This window comes from Oryzias latipes, chromosome 3 (assembly GCF_053564925.1).
Source record: "Oryzias latipes strain Hd-rR chromosome 3, Olatipes_Hd-rR_3.1".
Classification (NCBI taxonomy): domain Eukaryota; kingdom Metazoa; phylum Chordata; class Actinopteri; order Beloniformes; family Adrianichthyidae; genus Oryzias; species Oryzias latipes.
Genome location: NC_136239.1, coordinates 25947044 through 25974584, shown reverse-complemented (window position 1 = coordinate 25974584; position 27541 = coordinate 25947044). Strand labels below are relative to the sequence as shown.

General features: G+C 43.0%; 2 protein-coding genes across 7 annotated transcripts in view; one reads left to right on the top strand and one right to left on the bottom strand.

The window, feature by feature from the left end:
* Window positions 1-19946, top strand: part of gse1b (Gse1 coiled-coil protein b) — a 167833-nt gene extending 147887 nt beyond the window's left edge. For 4 of the 6 annotated variants that reach the window (XM_011491844.4, XM_011491857.4, XM_078944532.1 and 1 more), the window contains 14 exons: window positions 2613-2821; window positions 7600-7766; window positions 8045-8245; window positions 9325-9492; window positions 9581-9933; window positions 10969-11299; window positions 12365-12999; window positions 13105-13217; window positions 13311-13575; window positions 14507-14620; window positions 14731-15108; window positions 15476-15802; window positions 16115-16218; window positions 17345-19946. In XM_011491844.4, the coding sequence (XP_011490146.1) occupies window positions 2613-2821; window positions 7600-7766; window positions 8045-8245; window positions 9325-9492; window positions 9581-9933; window positions 10969-11299; window positions 12365-12999; window positions 13105-13217; window positions 13311-13575; window positions 14507-14620; window positions 14731-15108; window positions 15476-15802; window positions 16115-16218; window positions 17345-17485 (3506 nt within the window). In that variant the 3' untranslated portion in view covers window positions 17486-19946. The remainder of the gene's footprint in view (window positions 1-2612; window positions 2822-7599; window positions 7767-8044; window positions 8246-9324; window positions 9493-9580; window positions 9934-10968; window positions 11300-12364; window positions 13000-13104; window positions 13218-13310; window positions 13576-14506; window positions 14621-14730; window positions 15109-15475; window positions 15803-16114; window positions 16219-17344) is intronic. The other 2 variants (XM_011491852.4, XM_078944534.1) reach the window with 1 other exon arrangement.
* A 17-nt stretch (window positions 19947-19963) lies between these two features.
* On the bottom strand, window positions 19964-23192 carry gins2 (GINS complex subunit 2). The gene is made up of 5 exons (XM_023953508.2): window positions 23012-23192; window positions 22386-22500; window positions 21350-21449; window positions 21146-21272; window positions 19964-20427 (listed from the first exon to the last, which is right to left on the bottom strand). Exons 1-5 carry the CDS (start codon window positions 23099-23101, stop codon window positions 20299-20301), a joined length of 561 nt encoding a protein of 186 aa, XP_023809276.1. The 5' UTR covers window positions 23102-23192; the 3' UTR covers window positions 19964-20298.
* Between the last annotated feature and the right edge of the window lie 4349 nt (window positions 23193-27541).

Genomic DNA, 27541 nt, shown 5'->3' with positions numbered 1-27541 from the left:
CAGATGACTTGTGACCACTGACTGGAGTTTTCATTGGATCAGTAGCTAAAGTAAAAGGTGTATCCTGTGCAGAGACCTTTAGCCTGAGCTTTTGGCCACAGGCTTGGGCATTTTGTGTGTGTGTGGCTTAGCTTGAGTGATCAAGCATGAAGGCAGTCCTGGAGAGTGGGACTGCTAATAAAGGAGGCGATGGAGAGAAGAACTTCCCATTCATCACATCTAGCTTCAGACTTATACACAGTTGTTTCTTTTATTTTCTTTCTTTCTTTTTTTGCCATTTCATGGCACTTTATTCTCTGTTCATTTGACCTTGTCTGAATTCTCTTCTCAACCTCGTGCTTTTACCAAAACACACATGTACCCGTCAATACAGCAGTGATGATTGGTGCTGCTAATGAAGTGAAGGTCAAAAGTTGACAAGTTCAGGTTCTGCTTTTGGAAAACAAAGATGTACATGGATCTATTTGTCAACAAGTGGATGCATTGGAAGGGAGCAGAGCAGGGAGCTTGTGGCCTGCCAACTGGAGCACCTACATCACTTCTGTTTTTTTTTCCAAGGCAGTTTTTCGTCTGCTCCTTATTTACAACAAATTACATAAAGAAATACTCTGTTTTATTCTGAATTGTCTTTATTTATTTTCTCCATCATGAGAAAAATGCTACAAGAACTTGTTAAAAACACGATTTTCATTGGAGTGGGCCTTCAAATAAAAAAAAATAGATACATCAACAGATTTTAAAAAATGACTACAAAATTAAGAATAAACTGAACTTATAATAGTAATTACATTGCATTTGAAAGAAAATACATTAAGAGAGGAGTTGACGAGACGAAGAGTACCTGTGGTGTTGTAATAGAGGTGTGCGGGATCAGAAAATAGATAAAAGCAGTTTGTGTTTTTGTGTCTGGATAATGTGTTTGCCCACTGAGGAAGGATGCTCAGAGGTGTACACAGATTCTCCATGCTGTTGGAAGGGGAGGGAGCTGTTGGTAGATGGCTTTTGTCTGTTTTATTTCTTTCCTACCCTCACTGCTTCTCTTCCTGCTGTCTTAATTATTTAGTCTGCCCTGCCTCTTTTCTGGTGTGCTCTGCCTGTACATGGAAGAGGAGGAGATGTCTGTAGGGGGTGGGAATGGGGGGGGGGGGGGGGGCAGTAGCAGTACAGGGCTGTTGCTTAGCAGTTGAACATCACTATGATCTTTCCCTACCACCTCCTCCTCCTCCTTCTTCCTGCTTTATTTGTTCCACCTCCTTGCGTTCGCATGATGTTGTGTTTGTGTGTGTGTGTGTGATGTGTGTGTCGTGAGTGAATAGGCTGTGACAGTAGAGCTGTATTAAGAGTACCTCTATTCCCCAGGCTGAGTGGGCTGCTATTGATTGGCCTAGTCTTGCAGGGGAGAGTAATGGCTCTCTGAGGTGAGGGGGGAGGATTAGGCCACTAATTGCCATTGTGCAGACAAGATATGACTGCTACCACCTCACCCTGCCCCCCATCCACCATTCGCCCATCTGCACCCCTTATCGCTGCTCTCCTTTTTTATTCCATCTGTGCTCTCACCTAACACCTCTTTTGCACCATCACTGACAGTTTTTTTTTTTTAATTCTTATTACCAATCACTCTACTCTGTTTTTTTCATTTTCACATCTCGCCTCACGGAGGCCGTCATCACGTTTCCTCTGCCCGTCCGCCAACATTTGACATTTTGGAATTTTAAGTTGCCTTCATGTTAATAAATACTTCAGATCATTTGTTGTGGGTGGTGCTCAAAATTTCCAATGTAAAATGACTGAATGAACCATGCCTGAACTCTTTTCATCTTACACTGTCTGTTAGGTTATGTTGCCATGGAAACCATGTCCAACAAAAAAAAATTGTTGAGTAGATGACACTTCCCCCCCCCCCTCTCTTCCTGACGGTGGTAATCAGTATTGAAGTAGACCTGAGAAGAGCCTGATATTTCAGATTTTCCTTATCTTAAGATCAAGAAACAATCATTTTTTTGTAAATTGTATTTACAAATGTATTTACATAATGCTATTTTATGTTTTTATTTTTATTTTTATTATTTATCTAGCTATGTAAGAGCTCTGGAACTACAGAGAAATAAAACAAGATGTGTTAAAAGTGAAGCATGTGACCAGACCATGACACTGCCATGGGGTGTCCCTGGAGGGTTTTGATAATGTGGCTCAGCCACAGCAAAACAGAGCGACTCATTGGGCCCTAGCTATCCGCCACCTGCTGTGCATGCACATGTGTTGGAGGGGGGAGTTGAGTGCATGGCTGTAAGCGCTCCATATACATATAGGATTACTGTTCACATTCAAGTGGTGTGTTATCATCATGTGTGTCTGTACGTGCCAAGGCTGTGTGGCTCTCAGGGCTGCTCATCCTGAACACTGTCACTTTATAATAAGGGCCTAAGGTCATCCATCTAGCTGTTTGTGTTTGAGGCAGCAAAACAACAAACACCTTGATATAAAAAAAATCTACCGAATGCACATGCTTTTATTTGTCTTTATTTGTAAAGGAAAAGCAATATCTTCATTTATACTTAATGCACTTTGTTTCCATTTGTCTCAATAGTTGTTTTTCTTTTTCTTTTCAGCTGCATCTTCCATCAGTAGTGAGTCATCTCCAGTTTCTTCCCCGGCCACCAATCACAGTTCTCCAGTCAGTACACCCAAGAGGGGCCCCCTTGGTCCAGGAACGGTCCTGGTTCCCCCAGTGGTCCACAGTGTGCCAAACACCCCGCCTGTAGTCACTATTGCTCCAACAAAGACTAGCAACGGCCTGTGGAGAAACGAGGGGCGCCAGGTAAAATCCTATTTAATACCCGTTTCTTTTTTCTTTTTTTATCAGACCTTGAATGTGTACTCTACTGCTAGTTGTAATTTTCCATTCCCTTGTCCTCACTTTGCTTATTCCATATGAACTCTCCTATAGATGAACCCAGTTTATTGGCTGGGTCATGAGGCATTTATTGATTTTGTAATTTCCCTGCACTTACTGATAGTTTTACTTTCATATTTTAGATGAAGCTGGCAGATCTAAGAGTGTGTCTTCCACCTGCTCACTAATTGGCTTCATACATTGGCATCTTAATACCAGCTGCCATTGGGACATTACAGTGGCTTTAACAGCTCCTAACATCTGTGCCATTCTAGGCCCCCACTCAGTCAGCTTTTGGATCAGTCTCTACTGCTCTTCAGTCTCCCAACACCCCCTTTTTGTCCTCATCTTTTACCTACGAAGCAGTTAAATGCAACAGCCCAATACCTCAGCTAGGTTATGCAGTAAGGAGAGGGAAAGTGGGAGAGCTGCTTGCTTTGATAAGAAGTGGATTATAGATTATGGCCTTGCTTTAAGCTTCCTTATCTGGGCTTGGGGCTAATGGTTGAGGCCAAGTGCTTGGTTATGGACAGCACTTGGCAACATGAGGAAACTCGCAGGGACACTGACGGTTCCCTAGAGACAGACTGGCAGAAGGGTTTTCGTAAAGAGTGGGTGAAGAGGTCAGTCTGCCATTAATATTTGGTAGATTTCAGCATATTGTCCTCTTTTCTGCAAACTCACTTCAGCCTTACTCTATCTACAGCTTTTACAAAGCGACCCCTCTGCAGGTCAGGGGTCAGCCAGATGTGTCGGAGGCTTTCTGAGATTGTTGTCGTCATGCCTTTGGCATAGTTGCCTCTCTCTGCCTCCCTTTCAGACGGTGCTGCCTGTTCTCTTGCATTGTGTGTGTGTGTGTTCTTTTTTTCTCAGTGTATGTGTGCATGAGGTGGGGGGTGGTAGCTTAGGTCAAGCTTAAATGGGAGAGGTCAGGTCACTGGGTTTTGTCATAGCCCCACATGCAGCTCGGGGCCACCCTGCCAGAGAATGAGGACGCTAAGTGCTTTGATAGCAACAAGAGGCAAGGATGAGCAGTTTGAGGGTGGGAGAAGAGGACGATGCGTCATTACAGCAGGCGTCATCGCATCTCCTCTTTTTGTGTCAAAGTCTTAAAAAAGAGCAGTGGTGAAACGGAAGTGTTGGTCATTCTGAAATGTGTGCCCACATCTGCTGTACTGGTTTGAACACATTTTCATTTAAATTGGTTTATTATGCATTATTTTATATATTATTTTTGAAAGACATTGCAGTGTTTCCCTGACTGAGATAGGAGAATGTAGTATATGGATGTGTAGATATGAGTACATGTAGAGGTGATGGGCTGTCAGAAAGGGAGGCCTTGGTGCGTTGGCATTTTGCTTTAATGACTGCAGGAGTCTGCTCCTGCTGCTGCCTCTAATTGCTCTATAATTGGCAATTTGGATTCATGGCTCCATCTGAGAGGCCTAAATGAGCACTCTACAATGCACTGGGTCTCCCACCCTCACTGAGGGTTACAGTGGCCTGACTTAGAGGGTTGTTAATGGACGCGTCTTTGAGCTGGAGTGCTTGGATTTGAAAGGGGGCCATATGTCAGACTGCTGATAAATAAGTGTGTCTAGTGAGTCAAAATCCAATATGTAGTTGTATCTATGCAGGTGAGTGAGGCACCTGTCTTATAGTAATGAAGGTTACAATTTTTCTTAGAATCTTACTTGAGCTGTAAACTCACTGCACTTATGGGTAGTTTTGGACATTTCTTTACTTTCATTTAGCATAATACATTTTACATATAAAGGTGATTTAAATAGTTCCATTGGCTAAATTGTAAAAGCGAGGCTCTCCATGGAAAATATGTCGCAACAACCTTTCAGTGTTGCGAGTGTTTAGTTTTCTTTTGAAAGGCATTCTCTAAAAATGTCCTTTTAGTTCAAATTCTGTAATATAATAATAACGGTAATTCTAATAATTGAATTTGTACCAATTTTAGTAACTGCTTTACAGCCGAAACCATAAACTATGATATTATTTACCATGTTTTTATACTTTTACCCATTCTACTATCGGGCTCCATAATTAGATCTGAAAATATATGCCACTGTTCATACATAAATAGGAATTCCATAGTGTTTTTCACACTGTAGTGTCTGTTTAGATACAAACACTTCTGCTTATTCAGTGTTTTGAGTCACCTCCCTGCTACTCAGAATCCCAAATTTGTAATTCTGACCTTTCACTTACTAAAGACATTCATTGTCATAAGATCCAGATGAAAATCATGACTGAACATAGTATTAACCATCTTGGTGATATTTACTGATAATATGGCTGTGTGAATGACCGCTGACTCCTCTTTGTATTTTGTACACAGCCATATTTTACCTGTCTTGAATAGCTGCAGGGTGATGCCAGATAATACAAGGTCTGACAAATACTTACCCGAGTTAAAAGGCACAAAGTAGAATAAGGCCTAAGACGATGTTTTAATGACCTTTAAGAGGATGTTATTAATCAGCCTTCACAGAGTTTAATGAAAATTAATTACAAGTTGACCGAGTCGACAAGTGAACATCAACTCTTAAAGTTCAGGCTCTTTAGGAAATACAATGAGCTGTCACAACTTCTGTTATCAGCAGTTGAACTTGTCTCACCTCTCACATCTTTTTCTTTTTAATATTTAAATAAAAAAAGAGCCTTAATTGCAGCATGGAGACAATTACGCCATCTATGGTGAGACTTGCTGACCCACTCTTGCCATTCAATGTCATATTCTTTAAGATTTTACGTTTATGATAAACAAAATGGTTCATTTATAATAGAAAAGTATCAGAGGTTATTTTTTATGTCTGAACATGTAATGATGCATAAAAATCAGATGCCTGGAGAAGAAGATTGAAGGATGAAAGTGCAGTTATATGAAGATTCAATTCTGTTTGTGATTTGAGTTCTGCTCCAGTTGGTTACTGTCGTTGGGAGGATCCACTGTTTCACTATGATCATAAAGCTTCAGAATGAGGACGTTTGAGTCTGATGGAATAAAGTGTTGCAGTGTTTAGTGAAGCGGAAGGAGCGACCAGTAACATTAGAAGACTGGGAAGTGTGAAGTGGGTTTTAAAGCAAGGGTGATGTGAGGAGTCTGAACATTAGATGGGATGTTGGCACATCAGTGTCAACCCGGGTCAATGGCTGTGGAGCAGGATGAGGAGGTAATAGCTCAGTAAATGGGATTTGGTTTATCAGATGCAGCAGTGAGGGAGGAGGCAGCACTGCTGGAAGGTCTCCTTCTCTTACCAGGGAGCCCAGAGGTTAATTTAGTGGGTTGGGAACTTTGTCTTCGTGGCTTCATCTCCATTTTTATACCTGGTCTTTATACTTATCGACTTGAATTCTACTACTCTCCATTATATTTGTTTGCTTGACAATTTAAAGTAAAACTTAGCTTAAAGTCTCCCTTCGCTCCTCTTTTTATCTATTTTAAAACTGTTCCTAATGATCTTTTAATTATAATTATGCCTTTTTTAGCACAAAATTTAAAAATGGTGTCATTTTCTAGGACATAGTTTCTGCAGAGAGGCAGTGGTTCATTAGAAATTAATCTCTGGTCTCCACTTCCCGTCAACCATCTGTTTACACGCTCTCCTGCTAGCTTACACTCCTTCATAACCCCACCCTAACATTACCGGTGCAACAAAAATGGCGATTAATATCTGAGCAATCCAGCCGTACAGTTTTGAGCCAGACACCAGCTCGGATGACGAAAATGAGGAGGTACATGGATCTACTTGTCTACAAGTTGTTGCATCAGAATAGAGCAGAGCAGAGAGCTTGTGGCCTGCCGACTGTAACTTCTTCATCACACCTACAAGCTTTTCTGAATAGCATTTTTTCTAAAAAAGAAATACTTAGAAATGCAATTTTGATCTGAATTTTCTCTTATGTATGTCCTCCATCGTCAAAAAAATGCCACAAGAACATGTTATAAACAAAAAAGCACAGTATTTAATTGGACAAAATCTTGATTTTTTTTTTTTTTTTCTCGTGAAAATTCTCCTTGAAGGCGTAGCCCTCCATAAACATTTTGTACAAACTAAGATATGGTAAAATCGTCTGGGCTTCAACTGCAGTTGTAGGCAGAGGAAAACCAAAGCTGTGTAAATACGCTACGCCTCCCAAAATGAGATGTCTTTTGTAGCTCTGACGGTGTGTGTGTGTGTGTCTGCTGAGTGTTGAGGGACTGGATAAGTGAGACCAAGCTCGCTGCCAAAAGAAGGATGGAAGTGAAAGAGTAGAGGGAAGAAGCTGAAAGAGAAGAGCGAGGGATGTTGCATTTTGGACCTTGCTTTTTCTGTTGATGTTGTGTAATAATCACAGGCACGTGTATGCCAAGATGAAACTAATTGCCTTTAGAAGGACTGCTTCTGTAAACAGTTACCACATCCTTATTGATCATACTGATGTCACCTCATGTTTACAATTAGTGGAGAAACTGTGGCTCAGAGCTGTCTGCTTCCATTTTCTTTAAAAAAAATGTTAAGGTGTCTGCTTTTGCAAAAAAAAAAGAAATGTCTAGAAGTGCCCATGTTAGGAACAGAGGCTGCCACGTTACAAACGGCCCCTTCTTTCTTCTGTCTCCCTCTCAAAGGATTGGATCCAAGAGCCATGACAACTGTACTAGTCATAGGTTCTCACAAACAATGACTAAGACTCCCTCTATCTTCCTCCAGGCTGACTCAGGACCTCGTGGGGCTAGCAGGGAACGTCTTGGTGCAGAGGGGTCCATCTCCCAGGAGAAAGGTGGTCCCTCGGTCCCTGCTCACCTCCTGGGAAACCCCTATGCTTTCGGCCTCACCCCTGGTGCCGTCATGCAGGATTCCCGGTTCCAGCCCCTCAAGTAAGTCAAATGCCTTTCTGCTGTATTCTGCGGCTTTGTAAATTTGTCACGTTTTCAGATGAGATTTAATGCCCACTTTGATGCTATGATCAATAATTCATATGGACATCAAGCTTACTGGAATGAGCACCAACAGCTCACATTATTCTTGTTGATAAGTGTCAGGAATAATTTGATCTCTTTGTGGAGACCGATGCATCTTGCAGTTCTGACATGGCAGCAAATCAACCTCCCAGCACTTGTAATGGTTTGTGCCTCGTCTCCTTCTATCCCTTCAGCCTGCCCAGACAGTTGCCCAATGCAGTGCCTCCTGGTCCTCTGCCAGAAGAGTACTTGCGGGGTTTCAGGCCTTATGCCACAACTGAGGATGCCCTCAGGATGCCATCTCTGCCCTTGGGTCTGGACCCTGCAACGGCAGCCGCTGCAGCCGCCTACTACCACCCCAGCTACCTGCCCCACCCTTCCTTCACACCATACAGGTAATCTGCTTTTTGGGGGCCTCTGTTTGGACTGCAGTCATTGCAGTCTGCAGATTTTAGGGGATAATTTATGGAAGCAAAATTCACAGGTTAAAAAAAAATGAACTTGATAAAATTATTTTTGCAAGTAAAGCACCATGTTTCAAATCTTTATCTAAGATGTTTATGAAGAAAGACCTGACAGAAACGGAGATGCAGGTTAATGAAACACTGGCATTGCTCTTTCTAACATGACCTAAGATTTAGGTCCTGAATTATACATGTGCAGAATGTTTTTGTTTTTTAAAGTATCTGGGTCAGAAATGTCAAAAAGCTTTTAAGCGGTCTATTAAAAATGTATCCGATATTATTGTTTCTTCACAAAGTCTGTGCTAATGCCATTCACATCTATCAACTTCTTTAATGATGCTCTGAACATCCATTTGTGGTTTTATTTGGCTTTTAGTAGCCTTTTGACTCTTTTTGAAAAAAACATTGTGCAACAGTGCAAAAGTCTGAGCCTTGCTGACAAAAGCTGAGGGAAATCATAAATAATGTTTTGGAATCTCTTTTATATTGAAATGTGTCTTCAAAAAGTGCTTGTTTAAAAATGTTGCTGTTAATTCTCCATTGAGGTAAAGCATGGTGGGAGATCATAAAAACATGTGGGATAATGAAAATGAAAGGCTTTCATGTAGACTCAGAGTTATAATGCACAAAAGTGCAGATATCTGTGTGCATGTGTGAAAAGTAACCCTGCTCAGTTTGGGTTGTCACAGAGGCTGCACACTCCTTCTCTGTCAGCGAAGCAAGATCTTAGGACTGCAGCATCCATCACACACACTGCCCTGTAATGGATTTAATGAGGGGCTTGGCAGTGGATGTCTCACACAAATACCGAAGACACACAACTGTCTCCTCCGAGCTGTTGTCATTATTCAGGCAAGCTGACAGACATGGTTACATCCTTAAAAGGGAGGAACTGGTGATGCCACTTCTTTGAGAGATGGAGGGACTCTAGATAATGGGAGTGAATTCTGCTATGTCGCATGGGAAGACTGACTTTCTCCTCTTTTCTTTTTTTTGTACCGATTTCCCAGGATGGATGACCCGTTCTGCCTTTCTGCTTTGAGGTCACCCTTCTATCAACTGCCAGCAGGGGGAGCATTACCTCCCATACACCCCTCTGCTGTTCACATGCACCTGTCAGGAGTGCGCTACCCTGGAGACTTCACACACCCTTCCCTATCAGCACTGCAGTCAGAGAGGTAAGGTGTCCCACGTTCTTTACTTCTTAGATGTGTGTCCTTTTTCACCAACACCTCCTTTTGTCTCTTTGTCCGCTTTGTTTTTCAGGCTTCAGCTGGAAGATGAGCTGCGGCAGCGTGACAGGGAGCGCGAGCGAGAAAAAGAGCGGGAGCGCGAGGCAGAGCGGGAGAAGGAGCGGGAGAGAGAGCGAGAGCGGGAAAGAGAACGGGAGAAGGAGTTGGAGAGGGAAAGGGAGCGCCAGCGAGAGCGGGAGCGTGAGAAAGAACGAGAGAGGGAGAGGGAAAGGGAAAAGGAAATGGAGAGGCAAAAAGAGAGGGCACTGAGGGAGAAGGAGCTGCAGGCGTCCAAAGCCATGGATAACCACTATCTTACAGAGCTCCACGCCATGAGGGCACAGGAAGAACGAACCAAGCCTGAGAGACTAACTCCTAATCGGGCTGGTATGTGTCCATGAACTCTCCGAACTCCCCCTGGCTGATTATCTTCCTCCTTATAAACACTGTACCTCACCAAAAGCTGAAACAGCACTTACTAATTAAGTCACTATGGATTGTCATATGAAAAAAACACGAGCTTTATGTAGCTGCTGGTCAAACAGTTCTGCCTAAGCATTTATTCTGTTCAAGTCAGGAAATAAACATTCAAGTGGTTTGATTGCTTTAGAGTTTTAAGTTGGTACTGCACTAAACAACCAGAACAAGAGGTCTGGTAGAAGTAAATCTTATGCTACGTTTACACCACCCTTGGCACCACACCACGTGTTCAATCGACCATTTCTAATAAAAAGTCTATAGAAAAAGCAAGGTCCAGAATGCAACATCCCTCGCTCTTCTCTTTCGGCTTGGGGTCTACGTACAAAACGTGCGTCCATTGAACGTTCATTGAAAGTTAAACCGGTTGGACGTTGATCAATCAGGGACTGATTTGGTAGTGACGTATGGGTAGCGTACTTTTCAAAATACAAAAGTACCAACTGTTCATGACAGAGAAATAAATGTGTTTTGTTGCACTGCTTTGACATTTCGTTCCAAGCTTCTTTCAAATGTAGGTACATGTGTTTGTATCAGGTAGCGACAGACTTGTGTGAACACCATATGCTGAAAGCGTGTTCAAGAACCCGCATTCAGTGTGCTCTTGAATGCACGACACATGCCTGTTGTAAAGATAGCTTATTAAAGTCATATTCATTATCTACTGAATTTTGTGTAACATGCAAGTAAGAACCACACAGACAAAACACATGCAGTACATGGAGAAAAGCAATTTATCTTTAAAAGACAATAGATCAATGATTGTGGGTTATGGTCCATCTCTGAAGTTAAGCTAAAATCAAATTAGCTAAAGTCTTACGAACAAAATGTCACAACTTGCACAAATCCTGTGGTTTTGCACTTTTTAATAATTCTTTGGGATAAACAAAATGAGCCATGGTTGTAAGCCATCCCTGACTGGTCTGTCCATTTCTTTCCCTCCAGATAAAACCAAAGAGCCCGCTCTTCCAGCTCCCAAACCGGTCCCTCCTGGAATCCACTCCTCGATAGTCCCCCCACACCACCCTGTTCCAAGTCTGATTTCAGGCCACAGCCTCTACCTGGGGCCGGGCTCTGTAGCCACAGGTCTCTCTGCCTCAATGATCGCTCAGAGGGCCAATGAAGAGGAGAGGTGGTTGGCACGGCAACGGAAGTTGCGGCAGGAGAAAGAAGACCGTCAGTACCAGGTGTCTGAATTTCGCCAGCAGGTTCTGGAGCAGCATCTGGACCTGGGTCGGCCAGCTGACGTACCAGATCACAGGACAGATGGTCATAGGTGAGCTGACCCCACTAAAGCTAAATTAGATGAACTAGAACAAACACCCATTCTTTTCATTTTGACTTCAATAATTGATAGCTATGATGGAATTATTCATGTGTTGTTTAATATTTTCAGAGATTTTTTTAGACAGTTATGTTATTTCTGTGGTGTTTCTGTCTTCTGACAGAAAAAAGGCAGCCATGTCTGGGTAGTGATTGAGCTTATAGGACCAGGAAGTGGATTCAAACCAGCAAGTGTGTCCATAACATACACAAAGGCTAATTCTCTACTAATCCTTTGAGCCATGCGCAGCATAAGCCACCACCCACCTTCCATTGTTGCTGTGCACAGCTTTGTGCCTTCCAGTGTGTGTTGCAAAAGTTGTGGTTCATATGGAAGGACAGGAGGTGTACACACATCTGCTATCAGTCTCTCTACAGTATAATCACATAATCACAGCTCACAGGCTACAGATTGCAGATAAGACACACACGTACTTATTCAAACGCATAAAAACACAAACAGAAGGCATGGATAATTTAACACTCCATGCACCATGAGTAGTCTTACTAAGAAATAGTAGATAAAGTTTCCATCACCTGTTTCTTTTTTCTTTCTTTCAGTTTACTACATTTTTTTCTCCAGAACTTCAACTTTTTTTCCAAGTCTGTCATCCTGTTTTGGATTATTTTTTTCCCTATCTTTCTATCTGTTTGAAATCCATTCCTCTCTCCATACAACTATAATATTTTTTCTTCTCTGGCCAAGTGTCATTTCTGCTGGCCTCTTTCCTCAGTGTAGTGCTCTCCTCCATGTGAGTGTATGTGTGTGAGCCTCACTAACAAGATCAAAAACCAGCCGGTGTATCTGGAGGACAGTGTGCGTCTTGGCCACATCCTCGCTCTGCTGAGGGCAACTCTGTCAAGGCTTGATAACGGAGTTGAGCACAGACACCCTGACATGGCTAAAACGAGGCCCGGCATGAACACTGTCTTTTTAACAAGGGCTTTTATTTTGGAAAAGAACTAGTGATGTTCTCTGCATCTAACAGATTTTTCATTCTTAATGTTACGTTTGCAGATCTATACCAAATCACCATGAACAAGGAAGCAGGGAAATTCACCCTCACTTAGGTGCCCCTCCACCACTCATCTCACCAAAACCTAGCCAGCCACCACGCGATCAACACCCACCGCCCCCTACAACGCTCTGGAACCCGGCGTCTCTCATTGAAACCGCTACAGAGTCCAGAAGGAACCACGAGCCCTCAGGGATGGGACACTATGAGCTCAGTTTGATGCCCCCGGGGCCCTCCAAATATGAAGATGGAGCCCAACGGAGAGAAGTGGAGAAATATCCTCCTCTTAGAGGTCCTCCAGGCCTGCCGGAGCCTAGCACTTTCCTTGCCGATCTAGAGAAATCCACCCAGACTTTTCTAAGCCAACAGAGGGCCTCACTGTCACTGTCGAGCCAGTACGAGATGGAAGGTCCCATCAAAGGTGGTGCTGGACTGAAGAACTTCCAGGGTCATCCAGGGCACAGTAGGCATGGTTTAGGACTTGGAATAATCCCTGGAACATCAGTGGGGCAGGTATCTTCTGCAGGGATGGGGTCTGAGGCAATGCTGATCTACGATGAGTTTCTGCAGCAGCACCGGAGGCCTGTCAGTAAACTGGACCTGGAGGAGAAGAGGAGAAGGGAAGCCAGAGAGAAAGGTATCCACCAGATGTTTCCAAGTTTGGGAAATGATATGAAATGATCTAATTTTAGCTCATCTGTACCTGAACCGGAACTTCATGAAGAACCTGTGTTTTTTGCAGGTTTCTACTATGAGCTTGATGACTCGTATGATGAGAGTGACGAGGAAGAGGTGAAGGCCCATCTCAGAAGAGTTGCAGAGCAACCCCCCCTCAAACTTGATGATTCCTTGGAGGTAAAATATCAGCCGAAAACCATCTCTGCCTGACATATCTGTGTTACACAGAGAGAGCAACGATTTCCTTTGCTTTCATCAATGTCCGTGCAGAAACTGGACTTCCTGGGAGTGTTTGGCCTGACCACTGTAGCCCAGCGTGATGAGCTTGTGCAGCAGAAGAGAAGAAAGAGGAGAAAGATGCTCAGGGAACGCAGCCCTTCCCCTCCTGCCTCGCAGTCCAAACGCACCCCACCTCCTCTTCAGCTCAGCACTCGCTTCACCCCCGAGGAGATGGACCGAGCTCCAGAACTGGAGGATAAGAAGCGATTTCTTACCACGTTTAAACTGTCCCATGTCACCGTACAGCAGAGGAGAGGTGAGGGATTATTACATCAGGCAGTCCTGGTTTACAGCAAATGTTTGTAGTTCATCCTGCACTTTACAGGCACTTTAATAATTGTGTATTAGGATTACACCTGGTAGACTTAAATGTAACAATGTTTTCAATGCAGGGGGGCACTGATCCTTATCTTGATGCCTATCAGAACTCGTATCTCTATTTTTTAAGAACAAAAGACTTTAAAAGAGGATCAAGTGGCCTTAATCTGCCAGTCTATATATCCGTCTGATTTTTTTTATTTTCCTTGATCGTCTCTGCTGTGTACAGACTATTTTAAGCCCATTTAGCTCTCAAAGAAAATGTTGGTCATTCTTTATTCTAATGCTTGCTGATGCTTAAGTTCAGCTGAGCTCTTTACCTAACAGCAGTGCTACACTTTCATGAACATGCTGACTCCAGGCCCCAAAGGAATTAATAAAGGGGTCAGAAAATGTTCGTGTCAACCCTGATACTATATGCTGCAAATATTAAGCAAAGTCTGCACAATGTAGGCTTCTGCTTAGTCATAAGAGAAGACTTTTCAAACACAAAGAACTTGCACAGAAATCCTGAATACATTTTTAAAAATAGCTTCTTTTTTTTTATCCCAACCTTAACTTTTTTCTAAAACTTCTCACTTAATCAGTTGGAGGCTTTGAGGAATTAGTAAAGCTCAAATGACAGTATTTTTTACATTTTGGGGGAAAGTCTTTTTTTAGGAGTACGGATACCCGTCAGAACTGAAAGCTGACAATGTGGGAATTACCTGTTGCTGCCACCAGATGGCGGTAAACAACCACCAACCACGTGTGGTCACGGCTAACCTCCCACTACCACCCATACACACAGGAGAGGAAATAGGCGTTTTCAAGTCTGGGAGAAAAAAATAAGCCAAGCAAAACTTCTAAAAATATATATTTTTTATTAGATAACGAAAAGGTGATCGAGCTTCTTCAAGCCATTAAAGAGAAGAGCATAACCTTAGACAACATCAGACACACAACTCATCCACTGTGCAAGAGCCCTCCAACGCAGATCTCTGGTAACTCGCAAACATTTAGCATCTTCATCATTATTTCTCATTTTTTTATGTTCCATCAGAGCAGAAGTGATTTAACATTTCTGAAAAATCTTTCTCTCTCATGATAACAGAACCAGCATCTGCACAGCACTCCTCTGAATCAGAAGACCACCACCTCAGAACAACACAACAGAGCTCCTCCTCACATTGCCTAGCATCCACCAGTGACCATCCCAAACCCCACGGGGAGACGTTAAGGCCAAAAGCGCCCCCCTCGCCAGCTGTCCACCCAGACAAGGCCCGGGGGCCCAGTGAGGGATCCATCTCAAGGAGGAGCTCCAGTCTGCTCAGCAGTTTGCGGCCCCCGCTCTCTCTGCAGGCCAAAGAGGGGCTTCACAGCGTCAACGGACGCACAAAACCCTGGGACAGCTTCACTCCTGAGGAATTTGCCCAGCAGTTCCATGAATCTGTCCTTCAGTCCACGCAGAAAGCTCTGCAGAAAAACAAAGGTGAGGAGAGGTTTCTCCTGCGTGCATCTACACTCACCGTAAGACGCTGTTGCTGGGCTCACATTTGACGCTGCAGGAATTGATTTCATTGTTAACATTTTTTTAAATGACAAACGTTTATTTACGGTATATGCTTAAAAACTGTCAGAATCATGTGAGCAAAAATCGTGCAAATATTTTTTGTATTAGAAAGGTAAAGAGCATTTTTTTAACAGATGCAGAAACAAAAATATAATTACCTGCTGGTTAACTATTGTCTATTTTTATTTTTTTCCCCTTTTTAAACAAAATCACAAAAGTAACTTTGGAAAAAAACAAATCCCTAAAAATGTAAGTTTCTCTATTTGCCATCCTCCTCCTCCTGCAGGTGCAACCACAGGGAACTCCGAGTCCTCCCACCTCCAGGAGTCGTCTGTTCACTACAACATTCCTGAGCTTCAGAGCGCCCCCGGCCGACCACCGCAGTCCAGCGCCCCGCCATTTCCCCACACACTTTCCAACTCTCACTCCCACTCTAACGGGCAGCACTTTCAAATCCCCCCCCACAAGGAGGCTTCGGGGATGAGAGAGGACCTGTCAGGTCCAGAGGACTCTGGGGAGGAGGAAGAAGAGGAGGACGAGGAAGATGAAGCGCCAAGATTCAAGTGGCAGGGAATAGAATCTATATTTGAAGCTTATCAGGAATATGTTGAAGGTAACCTCAGTGTGTTGCTTTAAATTTTAGATATTTATTTTTAAAGAGACGTGTATTGTTTGCTTGACACTGTAGAAACTTTAGTATAAAACTGCCAAAGTGGAATGCTACTGGTGTTCCTACAACTATTATAGGAAACCTCGTTCAGTTACGTATGAACAATTCCTTTTTTTCTTGCTAGGTTTGGCTGTTTTTTTCTAGATTCTGCTCAGATTTTCACAAGAACAGGAACATTTTGATATTTGTCTAACCCCAACCTTGCTGTCTGTCTGTCTGTTCGTCCCTTCCTTTCCACTCGGTGTTTTCACACAGAGCAAAGTTTGGAGCGACAAGTTTTGCAAAGCCAGTGTCGAAGACTTGAAACTCAGAACTACAACCTCAGTCTGGCTGCTGAGCAGCTCTCTCATACCATGGGGGTGAGGAAGACACACACACACACACCCACACACACACACACACAAAAATGGACAACCATGTGTGGAAACAAGGGGGAGAGATGGAGCTTTGAAGAAAGATGCAGATTCTTTGACTTATCGTAAACCTAGAAAAGCTCATTTTAGGGATCAGGGATTTCCTGGTCATTTGACTTTGAGTATCTGTCGACACAGAGTCCCGATTCAATACTACATTTAACCCTTGTGCTATCTTAGATGACCCCACCCTTACATTGACGTGTAATAAAGGTGGAAAGATTTCATGTAATCCATGGACACCAGTGAAGATCACAAATCATTGAAGAAAAAAGCACTGTCTACCCAACGTTAAAGTGCCTAGGATAGCACAAGGGTTACAAAAATGAACACATTTGATGAACAGTCCCTGATTTTTATTATATTCACCTTAATTTATCATTTAACATTCAAACGGAGCACTTCTGTGAAGTAGCTTAAACAATCAGGCAAAAATAGAGCGACTATCGACTAGAAAAGGCAGTTAACTAGTAAATAGGGATGATACGGAGTCATGTAAAAAAGTTTGACTGTAGCTTTATCGAACACGTTTGATCACATTAGAAAAATTCCTAAAAATGGATGAAAAATTGTTGTTGCATGACAATGATGAAGACTAGCTCATATCAATGTAACCATTTACTAGTTTTGGTTGTCTTTAAGAGATGAAGGATGTTTTTCTTTTTGAGCTCGCTCTTTGTAGACGCTCCTTTGGCAGCCGTCTCTCTGTCGGCAGCACACGGCGAGAGCACCTCTCATTCAAAAGAAACTAAACCCTGATCTAAGTTTAAGTTTGTAGGTTGCTGTTTGCATTAAGACAAAACCCAAGAGTTAATGTCTGGCTGTGACATTAACTGTGTGTGTGCCTCCTGTGTTCTGCTGCAGACCTCTATAGCGCTGATCATAAGAAGAATCAAATAAATATTAGATCCCTGATTCGGATATTTCCTATTCCAATTTCCGATCACATGATTGGGACATCACCTGCTAAGGTTCACTGTTACAAACCATTATCATTTTTAATGTTGGATATTAGACCCAGATGTGAGATCCAGATGTTCTCTCTTTTTAAAGTGACTGTTTGTGCCTGCAGGAGCTGATGTCCCAGAGACAGAAGCTGGCCGTGGAAAGGGAAATGCTGCAAGCAGAGCTGGAGCACTATAGGAAGTGTTTGACACTGCCGCAAACACACTGGCCAAGAGGCGGCCATTACAAAGGCTATCCTCCGAGGTGACCCTGATACACCAGTCTGACTGCCCCCTGCCCGCCCCCGACCTTAGCCACCTCTCCTTTGTACTAAGAATTTATTTTTCATGGCTCGGTCCTCTAAACTCCGTGGAGGAGAACACGGCTGGCTGGAGAACGCTGAGTGAGTGGATGGACGGAGTGAATGAGTAGCTGGACAGTTGAATGCATGAGAGACGCTGTCCTTCAGCAAAGGACACTTGGTGTTTGCATCGTGCCTAGCCAGGGGACTGCACCACAAGCCACTAACGTGTGCCAATGTAGCCAACCCAAGATCAGTGAGAGGGTGGAGCAGGAAAGGCTGAAGGCCAACACACGCTGACGCCTCCGCTCCCACACTCACCCACCCCCTGATGCTCTTTTGCTCTGCCCACACGTCCCTTCGCGCCACAGCCACACAGACAATCCTGCCAATGAGGGAGCAGCTACCCCCACAGGGGCATCATCACAAGACTTGAAAGCTCCAGATCTCCAAACGAAAGCTTCTGGTCAATAGTTTTTTTGGCCGAGGGAGCTTTTGAACTGGAAATGCACTTAAAAGCTGAAGAACTACCTGGTGGTACTGTGTTACAAGGAAGAACTTTTCAAATTAGGGAAGAAAATGCACATTTTTTTGGAATGGATTAAGAAAATGTTTTATTTCGAAATAGAAAATTTGAAAATAAGAATTTAAAAAAAAAAAAGGTTGCTCAGCCTTGTATTGTATATAAAATGAAGACTTAAAAGAATTTTGTATGTTTTTATTACTTTAATCATTGTTCTCTTAAAAGAAAGCCTGCCATTTTTATATGTTTATGCTTTTTTTGTGGGGGGGTAAAGAAAGCCTCGCTTTTAGTGTTTGTACTGCTGCTGGCCGGAACAGCTCACTTTTGAGACGATTAACAGAGTGAGGGGAAGTAGGAAACCCTCCTGCTCTTATTCTGTCTTGGCACTGCGCAGCTAAGACCCCGCCCACCGCCACCTCAGCCGGCCTCCGAGCCCAGCAAAGCTGACTCGGAGGCAGCGAGACGTGGCTCCTGCCCTCCCATCCCCTCACAGCAACATGTCTCCCGGTGGAACAGCTCCCCCCCAGCTCTGCTTCACTGATGCTGGCACGACTTGAAGACCCTCATTCAGAAACCAGACAGCTGGTTCCAATATTTCTAGAAATGGTCACAGGGATTGCTTGATTTTCTGAAGACATGAAGGCTTGAGATGTCAGCTGAGGAAACTGGTTTTTGATGCTTTATCTCACCATTGGACCTTCACTTTTACTTTCTAAGACTTTACATAGCATTGGATTCACAATATGACTATTTAATGTTAGACTCCATGAGGCCAAGCCCTCACTGCAGCCATTGAAGGATACAGTGCCAAAGAGGACATACAAATCATTTTGGATTCTTTACTTTTACAGGAATTGCAATTGGGTAGCCAAACACTCCAAAAAGAAAGTCCCTGTTCTTCTGTTGAAATTTTTTGGCCTGTTTTAATAAATTCCCCTCGTACCTGAAGTTGCCAAAATGTTGTAACAGAACAGTCGTGACGGAACAGAGCTGGGCATTTGGTGGCAGAAACGGAAGGCTTTGCTTGATGCTGCATTTTCCTTTACAAGCTCCGCCTCGATCCCTTCCGTCAGCTCTCATCCTGAGATCGGGCGAGCGCCGCTCCTCCTTCCTGCCATCAAGCTCAGCTGCAGGTTTGATTTTTGACGCCCCCAAAATGTCAGCAACTTCCCAGATCCGTTTGAGGTCACGGCCGTGGCAGTCCTGACGTCTAAAGACATCCAACGTTTTCAAATTGGGCCCACTGTAGTTTGTTTGAAAGGCTGAAGCACAAGTCCACACACACACACACACACACACACACACACACACACACACCCACACCATTTTACTTCCAAGTGCCTCGGTGATTTGGGAGCATGTGAATGAGTTGCTGTCCACGTGGACGCCAAACATCAGTGATCAGGGACTCGCATTGTACGTTGAAGTGTCTACTGTACGCCTCCCACCACACACGAGATCTGACACTAAATTCCTCTGTCTAATCGCACCCCCCCCCCCCCATTCGACCCCTGAGACCTTACTGCGACGAGGTCCGAGCCACATCAGAAGAGTAAAGAGCGTTTGTCGTTTTCACACAGCAGTAGAGAGCCACTGGTGCAGCCTGTCAGTCAAACAAGGGAGCATGCATGCTGACGTAAGCTGCCAATCCGCTGGGGGTGGGGGGGACGGCGCAGGGAGGGGAGGGTCTTACTCAGCCCGCCTGCACCCCCCCAACCCCCGCACGCCCATGCAATAGCCCTGTTACTCAGTGGAGGATGTCTAGATGCTGTGAAATCCTGTTTTTAAAATGTACTTGTTTGCATTCATTGTAATGTAATATATTCTTTGTTGAATGTAGTAATTAGGTATTTATGAATATATGGCTGTGATTTCAGACAAATAAAATAAATTCTTCAAAAAGGATGCGACTGCTTGTGAGGTGGATTTTAAAAAGTGTTTATCTGTTCATTTCAGACAAAAACTGACCCTTTTTTTGTTTCTTTTGTTAGTTGATGGCACCTTCCTGCTGATCCATGATCATCTAGTAAACTCAACTAACAAAATATCCTCCTGGAATACAAAAAAGTATATTTAGAATTACAGAGAGATCCAAGTAATGACTAGAAATGTACTTACAACGTGTGGCCGTTTTAAAAATACTAAGTCAAAAAACATTTTCAGTTCCAGGCTTTTTAACCCATCAATAGTCTGCTTGATCAGTTTCCAATAAACACAAATAACACAAGAGGTGGACTCTTGTCCACGTCTAAAGCCTTCAGTAGTCCGTGAACGTCCTCCCGCTGGACCCTGCCTGCAGATTGGAGCGCAGCTTGAACATGCAGTTCAGAGAATTCAGGAGGAACTCTCTGATGGTGTTGATCTCCAGCAGAGTCAGATTGTCCAGCTGGAAAAAAAAATGGAGGGAATCAAAGAATTCTTTGTCTATGTTGTCTAAAAAAGATCATTGCCTTTAAAGACAAACATTTATTTTAAAGAAAGATTCCAACTTTTGAGCAAAATACAATTTAGGCCTACAATAAATCGCAAATTTATGGTTATTGTGAGATCAAGCTGTGCAATATGCATATCGCAAAAGACTGGTGAAAATTGCAATAAATGGTTACTTTAACCCTTGTGCTATCTTAGACGACCCCACCCTTACATTGATGTGTTCTCCCTACCATGACAAAGGTGGAAAGATTTCATGTAATCCATGGACACCAGTGAAGATCACAAATCATTGAAGAAAAAAGGTTCAGAGCACTGTCTAGTGGGTCTAGATGACCCAACTCCCAATGCTAAAGTGCCTAGGATAGCACAAGGGTTACGTGAGCTAAAACAATCAGCTTGAAGTATATAACGAATCAAATAACCCCCTTTATGCATTTGACCAATCGGATGGAGCCCTTTTATGTTAGATGCTGACCTATGTAGACAAGGATCATTTGGAGTCTAATTTTTTAACTGTTTCAGTGAAATGGAAATGATGTTTTTGGTTGTTTTGCTATTTGTTCATTAACCGCAATTTGTATCGTCATTGTAATACTGATCACTAATATCGGAAATATTATCGCGAGTTTTCCTCACATCGTGCAGCCCTACTACAAAGGTGCATCTCTCACCTTGGCGTGAGCCTCCTGCTGACTGATGAAACTGTCAGCAGACAGGCGCAGTTTAGCAATTCGAGTGTCCCAGATGTCTTTGACCAGGGTGCGGATCTCGTCGGCTTTGGGAATGTTGTCAGATGCACTGGGGAGATATGTGGAAGTTAAATGTGTGCTCCGGCGTGGAAAGGCTGTTTCGTTCCGTTTGAAATGGCGACTCACTGGTTCAGCAACAGCTTGGTGAGCTCCATATAATAGGGGCTGGGAACGGGCGTAAAGGCCTCTTCTCTCTTCTCCAGTTCCCGGATTTCCTCCAGCTTCTCTGCAGGAGGAAGCAGAGCATCAACAGCAGGAAGACAAAAAACAGTCCATGAACAACATGAGCAGCTGCCTTTCCTTAAAAAACAACATGTTTGCTTGGTCAGATTGTATAACCATCACACTTTAGAATAGTGAACAGAGTAAGGATGGATTTCTATGGGCTAGCAGCTGCATCCAAGTCAAACATCTTTGAGTACAGTGTGAAGGGGTGAACAGCACCCCCACCTGGACTGCAAATCAGTGGAGACGTCTTCTGGATGAAAGAATCACCCATCTGACAGTAGAAGTACACCTGCATTGGGCTTAGAGCTGCACGATATGAGGAAAACGATATTGTGCGATATTAATGACCAATATTGCTATGACAATATAACTCGTAATACATGAACAAATAGCAAAACAACCAAAAACATAATTTCAATTTGACTGCAACAGTCTTACACAAAGAAAGCCCATAAAGACTGAGGAGCTTTGCATGGAAGAACTTGATTAGTCAGCAAAGAGCTCTGAACTCAACCAACCTCACATCTGCACTCCTGAAAGAATTCCCAGAGAAACACAATGCTAATTATTATATTGGGCTGTTATTTCACTTCCCGATAAATACCAAATCAATCCAGTCTTCAAACATTTAAATAATGGCTTTTTCAAATGTTGTATTTAAGCTGAATTTTACGAATAGTGTTTTTACACGGATGAACCTGCAAAACCTCTCAATGCTTTCTACAACATAAATATATTTACTTCACAGTTTTGGATTTGTTTACATTGTTGTGTCAGTTTCTCCTCATCAGTAACAAGTTAACGATGACCTCAAAGTAAACCTTTGAGCAACGTTACAGAAAAAAGTTATAGTTACCGTTATTCATTTCTTTTCAAATGTGTCATCTTAAAAAAAAAAGGGAAATAAAAAAAAAGTAAAAGAAAGAAATATTACCAACATCCATCCAGTCAGGTGGAATAATTCTGCATTTCTGTCTCTGTTTGAAGTTTAGAGCCAGCCACAGCGGAACGTCAACAGGCAGGCCGGGATTAAATGGACCCAAGTCGCCCTGAAGACGAGCATGAAAACCATCAGCCCACGCATCAGAACCAAACTCTACACCAGGGGTCTGCAACCTGAGGTTCTGTTGAGGCTCTTTGGCTTTGTAGAAGGGTATAAACAAAGAATGGCTGTATTTTAGTTTGACATGGATTTGTATGTGCTCCTGTCAAAAACAACAAAACACAACACCGGTGTAATTCAATTACTGTAAATATTTAAAGGCTAAATTAAAATAATAATAATAATAATAATAATAATAATAATAATAATAATAATAATAATAATAATAATTAAATTGCCACCAAAACAATAAGTGATTTAAGAAAGGGACCCAAATGTCTCCTTTGGGTTAAAGGTTGCAGACTCCTGCTCTACACACCACACTAAGTTTGGTGTCATCAGTGTTAAGAAACACACAATGAAAGGGCATCGTAGTCGTTCATTTCATCAACACTGTTCAATTCCGAACAAAAGATTGAAAAGAATCCGGGTTGATGTGCAAAAATAACCGCACTTACTCCAATCAAGTAGATTTTGTCCAGGCTGAAGTTTGGAACGATCTTCACCAACTCTTTTTCGGCAAGAAATTCAACCTCAGAGGGATCCATCGCAGCTCGATGTTTCTCTAATTCATTCAATTCAGCACGAGTTGTCAGCTGTTTCCCGCGCTGACAACCCGGAAGAAGGGGCGCGTGACGTCATACACCGGAAATGTGGTTGGTTTGTCTTATTTTTATTTTATTTTATTTTTTTATTTTTATTTTTTAATGATACAGAAAAATAAAATAAAATAAACACAAGACATTAAAATAAAATAAAAAATAAATTAAAAGTAAATTAGAAAAAAAAAAAAAAAGGGGGGGGGGTTTACATAGACATTGTAATGATTCTTAGTTTAGGGGGCTATCAAAAAGCTGCAATTTACATATGATACTTTGAAGTTCCATAGCAAGTTTGTTTTCCATGAAATTTACACATGAAAAAAAAGAGCAGAGTTCTTTGTGAAACGTAGAAAAAAAAGGTTTGATTTTAAGGAAACGACATTTATGTTTATAGAATTTACCCAAAATAATTACAACATTCAGAATAAGTTCTGTGCTTTTGTTTTCTAAAATAAACCCAAAAATGATATCCTTAATAGAAAAGTCTGCTAAAAGTGGAATCTTGGGGAAAAGCCAATAATGTAAACTATTCCAAAAGACATCAGAATAAAAACATTCAAAGAAAAGATGCTCAATTGTTTCAATCTCCACATGACAAAAAGAAAAACAGTTTTCAGGAATTCCAAACCGTTTTCTTAATAATTCCTTGGACGGGTAAATACCTGAAAAAGTTTTAAAGTGGACTTCCTTGGCTTTAGGAGGAATGGGGAGTTTTAAGTATTGAGTTCGTATTTGTTTCTTTTTTGAATTATTAAAATATTGGGTTATATAATTTGGATTTAAGATGTAGGGAAAGGACGTTTCATTAAAATATTCTCTGATTTGATGGTTTGGGAGTTTGGCAGTTGCTATATTGTGTCCATTAATCAGAAGCTTGGGGAAAGTAGGATGTCTGTAGATGTCATTATGAAACAGATCAGAAACTGAGCTCACAACATTTTGAGGAATGGCCTTAATAATTTTTTCAAAATCTTTTCTATTTGTCAGTGAACCATATTTAGCCGTGAAATCATCAAAAGACATGAGAGTGGCATTGTCATTAAGAAGATGCATTAAAGACCAAATTCCATTTTGAAACCATGTTGGAAAAAAGATGGATTTGTTTCTGATAGTGATGTATCTGCAGTTCCATAGGGGAGTGTTGTGTGGACTGTAATTGTGTTTATAAATGAGCTTCCAATACATGAGAACTTGCTGATGAAAAGACGAAAGTTGAATGGGAAGTTTCTTATTGTCAAAATCACAACTGAGTAAAAATTGGATCCCTCCTAGGCTGGAAAATATTTTATTAGGAACAATGAACCAAATACTATTTTGATTCCTAATAAATGATTTTAACCAGTTTATTTTTAAGGTGCCATTAAGGCTGTTAAAGTCTATGGCTTGAAGACCTCCATCTTCATATTTTTTAGTCAGCGTACCTTGTTTAACATAGTGTGTTTTCCTTTTCCATATGAAGTTAAAATTGACTTGATTAATAGATTTGATGGCTTGTTTAGGGACACCTATAGAATAGGTGGGATATATGAATCTGGATATGGGTTTGTCTTATTATTGTTTTTGTAGCGTTTGCTTTCATTTAACTCACGAAAAAGAAGCCTTGTATTGACCTTACGTTAAGTTAAAGTTGGACACATGACCGGAAGTTCATGTTTTAAATGAAATGTGCATGATACAAAAAAAAAACTGACTTAACCTCAGTAATATCTTTAAAAGTATTGTAGCGTCCCACCGACGCAATAATGAAGCGGAGGCGACTGTTTCTAACCGTGAGGCTTTTTAATGACTTAGGAACAGTTACTGTCGGCCGTAACCACGCCAAATACAGTACAACGATAATCAGAACTTCCCATCAACGCGTCCATCCTCTCTCCCCTCATGCACCCACGACCCCTCTTTTATTGTCTGCTCCTCCGCCCATTCTCCCGCTCATCCAATCACACTGGAGCAACGATGTAACACAGAACACATTAAGGGAGCCCCAACAACGTTAGTCGCTACACTGCCTCCCCCCTACAAAGTCCCACGTCCCGTGGGGTCACACACAAAGTCACGGAGGTGGGGGGGGGGGGGCAGTCTCAGTCTCCTGGGCCTCCGTGGAGCCGGCACGGATGGCGCCATGTGATGTCCCGAGACCACCTGCTGCTGTGGGGGTGCATGTGGGGAATTGGCGGGGGGACCAGCCCTAGCATGGGTGGGGGTAGCTGAGGGGGGCAACGACCTCCCAAAGTACTGCTGTGGCCGTGCATCACCCCTGTACGGAGCCAGTCTGTCCCTGTGGAGGGTCACACGCCTTCCTCCAGGTGGGAGCTCAACCCTATAGACCACTTCTCCCAGCTTTTCCAGCACCTCACAGGGCCCCACCCACTGACAGTCCAACTTAGGGCACCTACCCTTTTTCCTTTTCGGGTTATACACCCACACCAGGTCTCCTGCCTTGAAGTCTTTGCCTTTGGCCCTCAGGTCGTAGTTCCTCTTCTGCCTTATGCCGGCTTTCTCCAGTTGATTGCGGGCAAAGGCATGAGCCGTGTCCATTCTGTCCTGCAGCTTCCTGGCATATTCAGGTCCAGGCGGAGCTCCCAGGGCATCGGGGGGTTTCCCAAAAGACATTTCTGCTGGCGTGCGTAGCTCTCGTCCCAACATGAGCAAAGCAGGTGTGCATAAGGTGGAGTCCTGCACTGCAGACCTGTATGCCATCAAAACGAGTGGAAGATGCTCGTCCCAGTCACTCTGGTGTGCTGAGGTGAGGATGGCTAGTTGCTTCACCAGGGTCCTGTTAAAACGTTCAACCAAGCCATCACTTTGGGGGTGTAAGGGGGTGGTCCGTGTCTTCCGCATGCCCAAACGCTCACACATGGCGGAAAACACAGCAGACTCAAAGTTCCTCCCTTGGTCACTGTGAATGACCTCAGCAGCGCCAAACCTAGAAAACATGCCCTCCACCAGGGCATCTGCAACAGTCACTGCTTCCTGGTCTGGGATGGCATATGCTTCCGGCCATTTTGTAAAGTAGTCCATGGCAACCAGAACAAATCGGTTACCTCTGTTTGTGCGTGGAAACGGGCCCATGATGTCCACTGCTACTCTCTCCATTGGTGCCCCTGCTGCCAGCTGCTGGAGCTCAGCCCGGGACCGATCAGGGGGGCCTTTATGCGCTGTACAGATGTCACAGCGGCGGCAGAAGTCTTCCACATCCCTCCTAAGCTGGCCCCAGTAGAACCCCTGGCGGATGCGACGGAGGGTCTTTGACACGCCAAAGTGTCCAGACCCTGCAGCTCCATGGCAACCTTGGAGGACTGAGTTTCTCAGCGTACGAGGGACCACCACCTGCCACCGTTCTTCTCCGGTAGCCGGCTCTTTCCAGGCCCTCTGAAGTACTCCATCCTTCAGTCTCAAAGCATCAAACTTTTCGAAGAGTCCTTTGGAACCGGGGGAGCACCCTGCCACCTCCCCCCACTCAGGTTTGCGGCCGGCCTCCACCCACTGCAGCACTGGTTGCAGGTCAACATCCCACTTCTGACACCAGTGTAGCGTCCCACCGACGCAATAATGAAGCGGAGGCGACTGTTTCTAACCGTGAGGCTTTTTAATGACTTAGGAACAGTTACTGTCGGCCGTAACCACGCCAAATACAGTACAACGATAATCAGAACTTCCCATCAACGCGTCCATCCTCTCTCCCCTCATGCACCCACGACCCCTCTTTTATTGTCTGCTCCTCCGCCCATTCTCCCGCTCATCCAATCACACTGGAGCAACGATGTAACACAGAACACATTAAGGGAGCCCCAACAACGTTAGTCGCTACAGTATTATTTATTAACCAAAAAGTTTGTATCTTCTTATAAACCATATAAACCTGTCTTACAATACTTGTTCATTGTAAAACAACAACCTATTATCTATTACCTGTCTAGTGCTAGAATTTCTTGACACAGATGAACTTCAAATGTCTTTTTCTTCTTTGTATCATGCATATTACTATTATTATGAAATATGAGACACATATGCTTCCATACATTACAGGGGAAACTGGTTTCATTCAAGTTTACGACAAAAAGCGGCTTGTTGACGGCGTTATTGCACGCCCAACATTGATAAAAAAAAACCAACCTCACCTGACTTTGAAGAAGGGTCGTCCACAAGGGGGCAGCATTTTGTTTTTATCTACCACACGTCTATTTTCAAACCAACAGATGTGATCGATTCGTTATATCGATACAACTCATTGTTTGTGATAATGCTGTTTGTACTGAGATCAAAATATTATATTTGTAGACATTTTCCATCATACCTTAAACATTCAAAATACATTGTTTCAGTTTACAGACTATTTTAAAAACGTGGTATTACTTTGTTTAGTTATGAAAAAATAAAATGGACTTT

Coding starts and splice junctions, on each gene's coding strand:
- gins2 (XM_023953508.2), bottom strand. CDS start 23,101: ATGGATCCCTCTGAGGTTGAATTTCTTGCCGAAAAAGAGTTGGTGAAG. Junction 21,450..22,385: donor ACCTGACTGGATGGATGTTG/GTAATATTTCTT, acceptor TTCCTCCTGCAG/AGAAGCTGGAGGAAATCCGG. Junction 20,428..21,145: donor AGCAGGAGGCTCACGCCAAG/GTGAGAGATGCA, acceptor TTTTTTTTCCAG/CTGGACAATCTGACTCTGCT.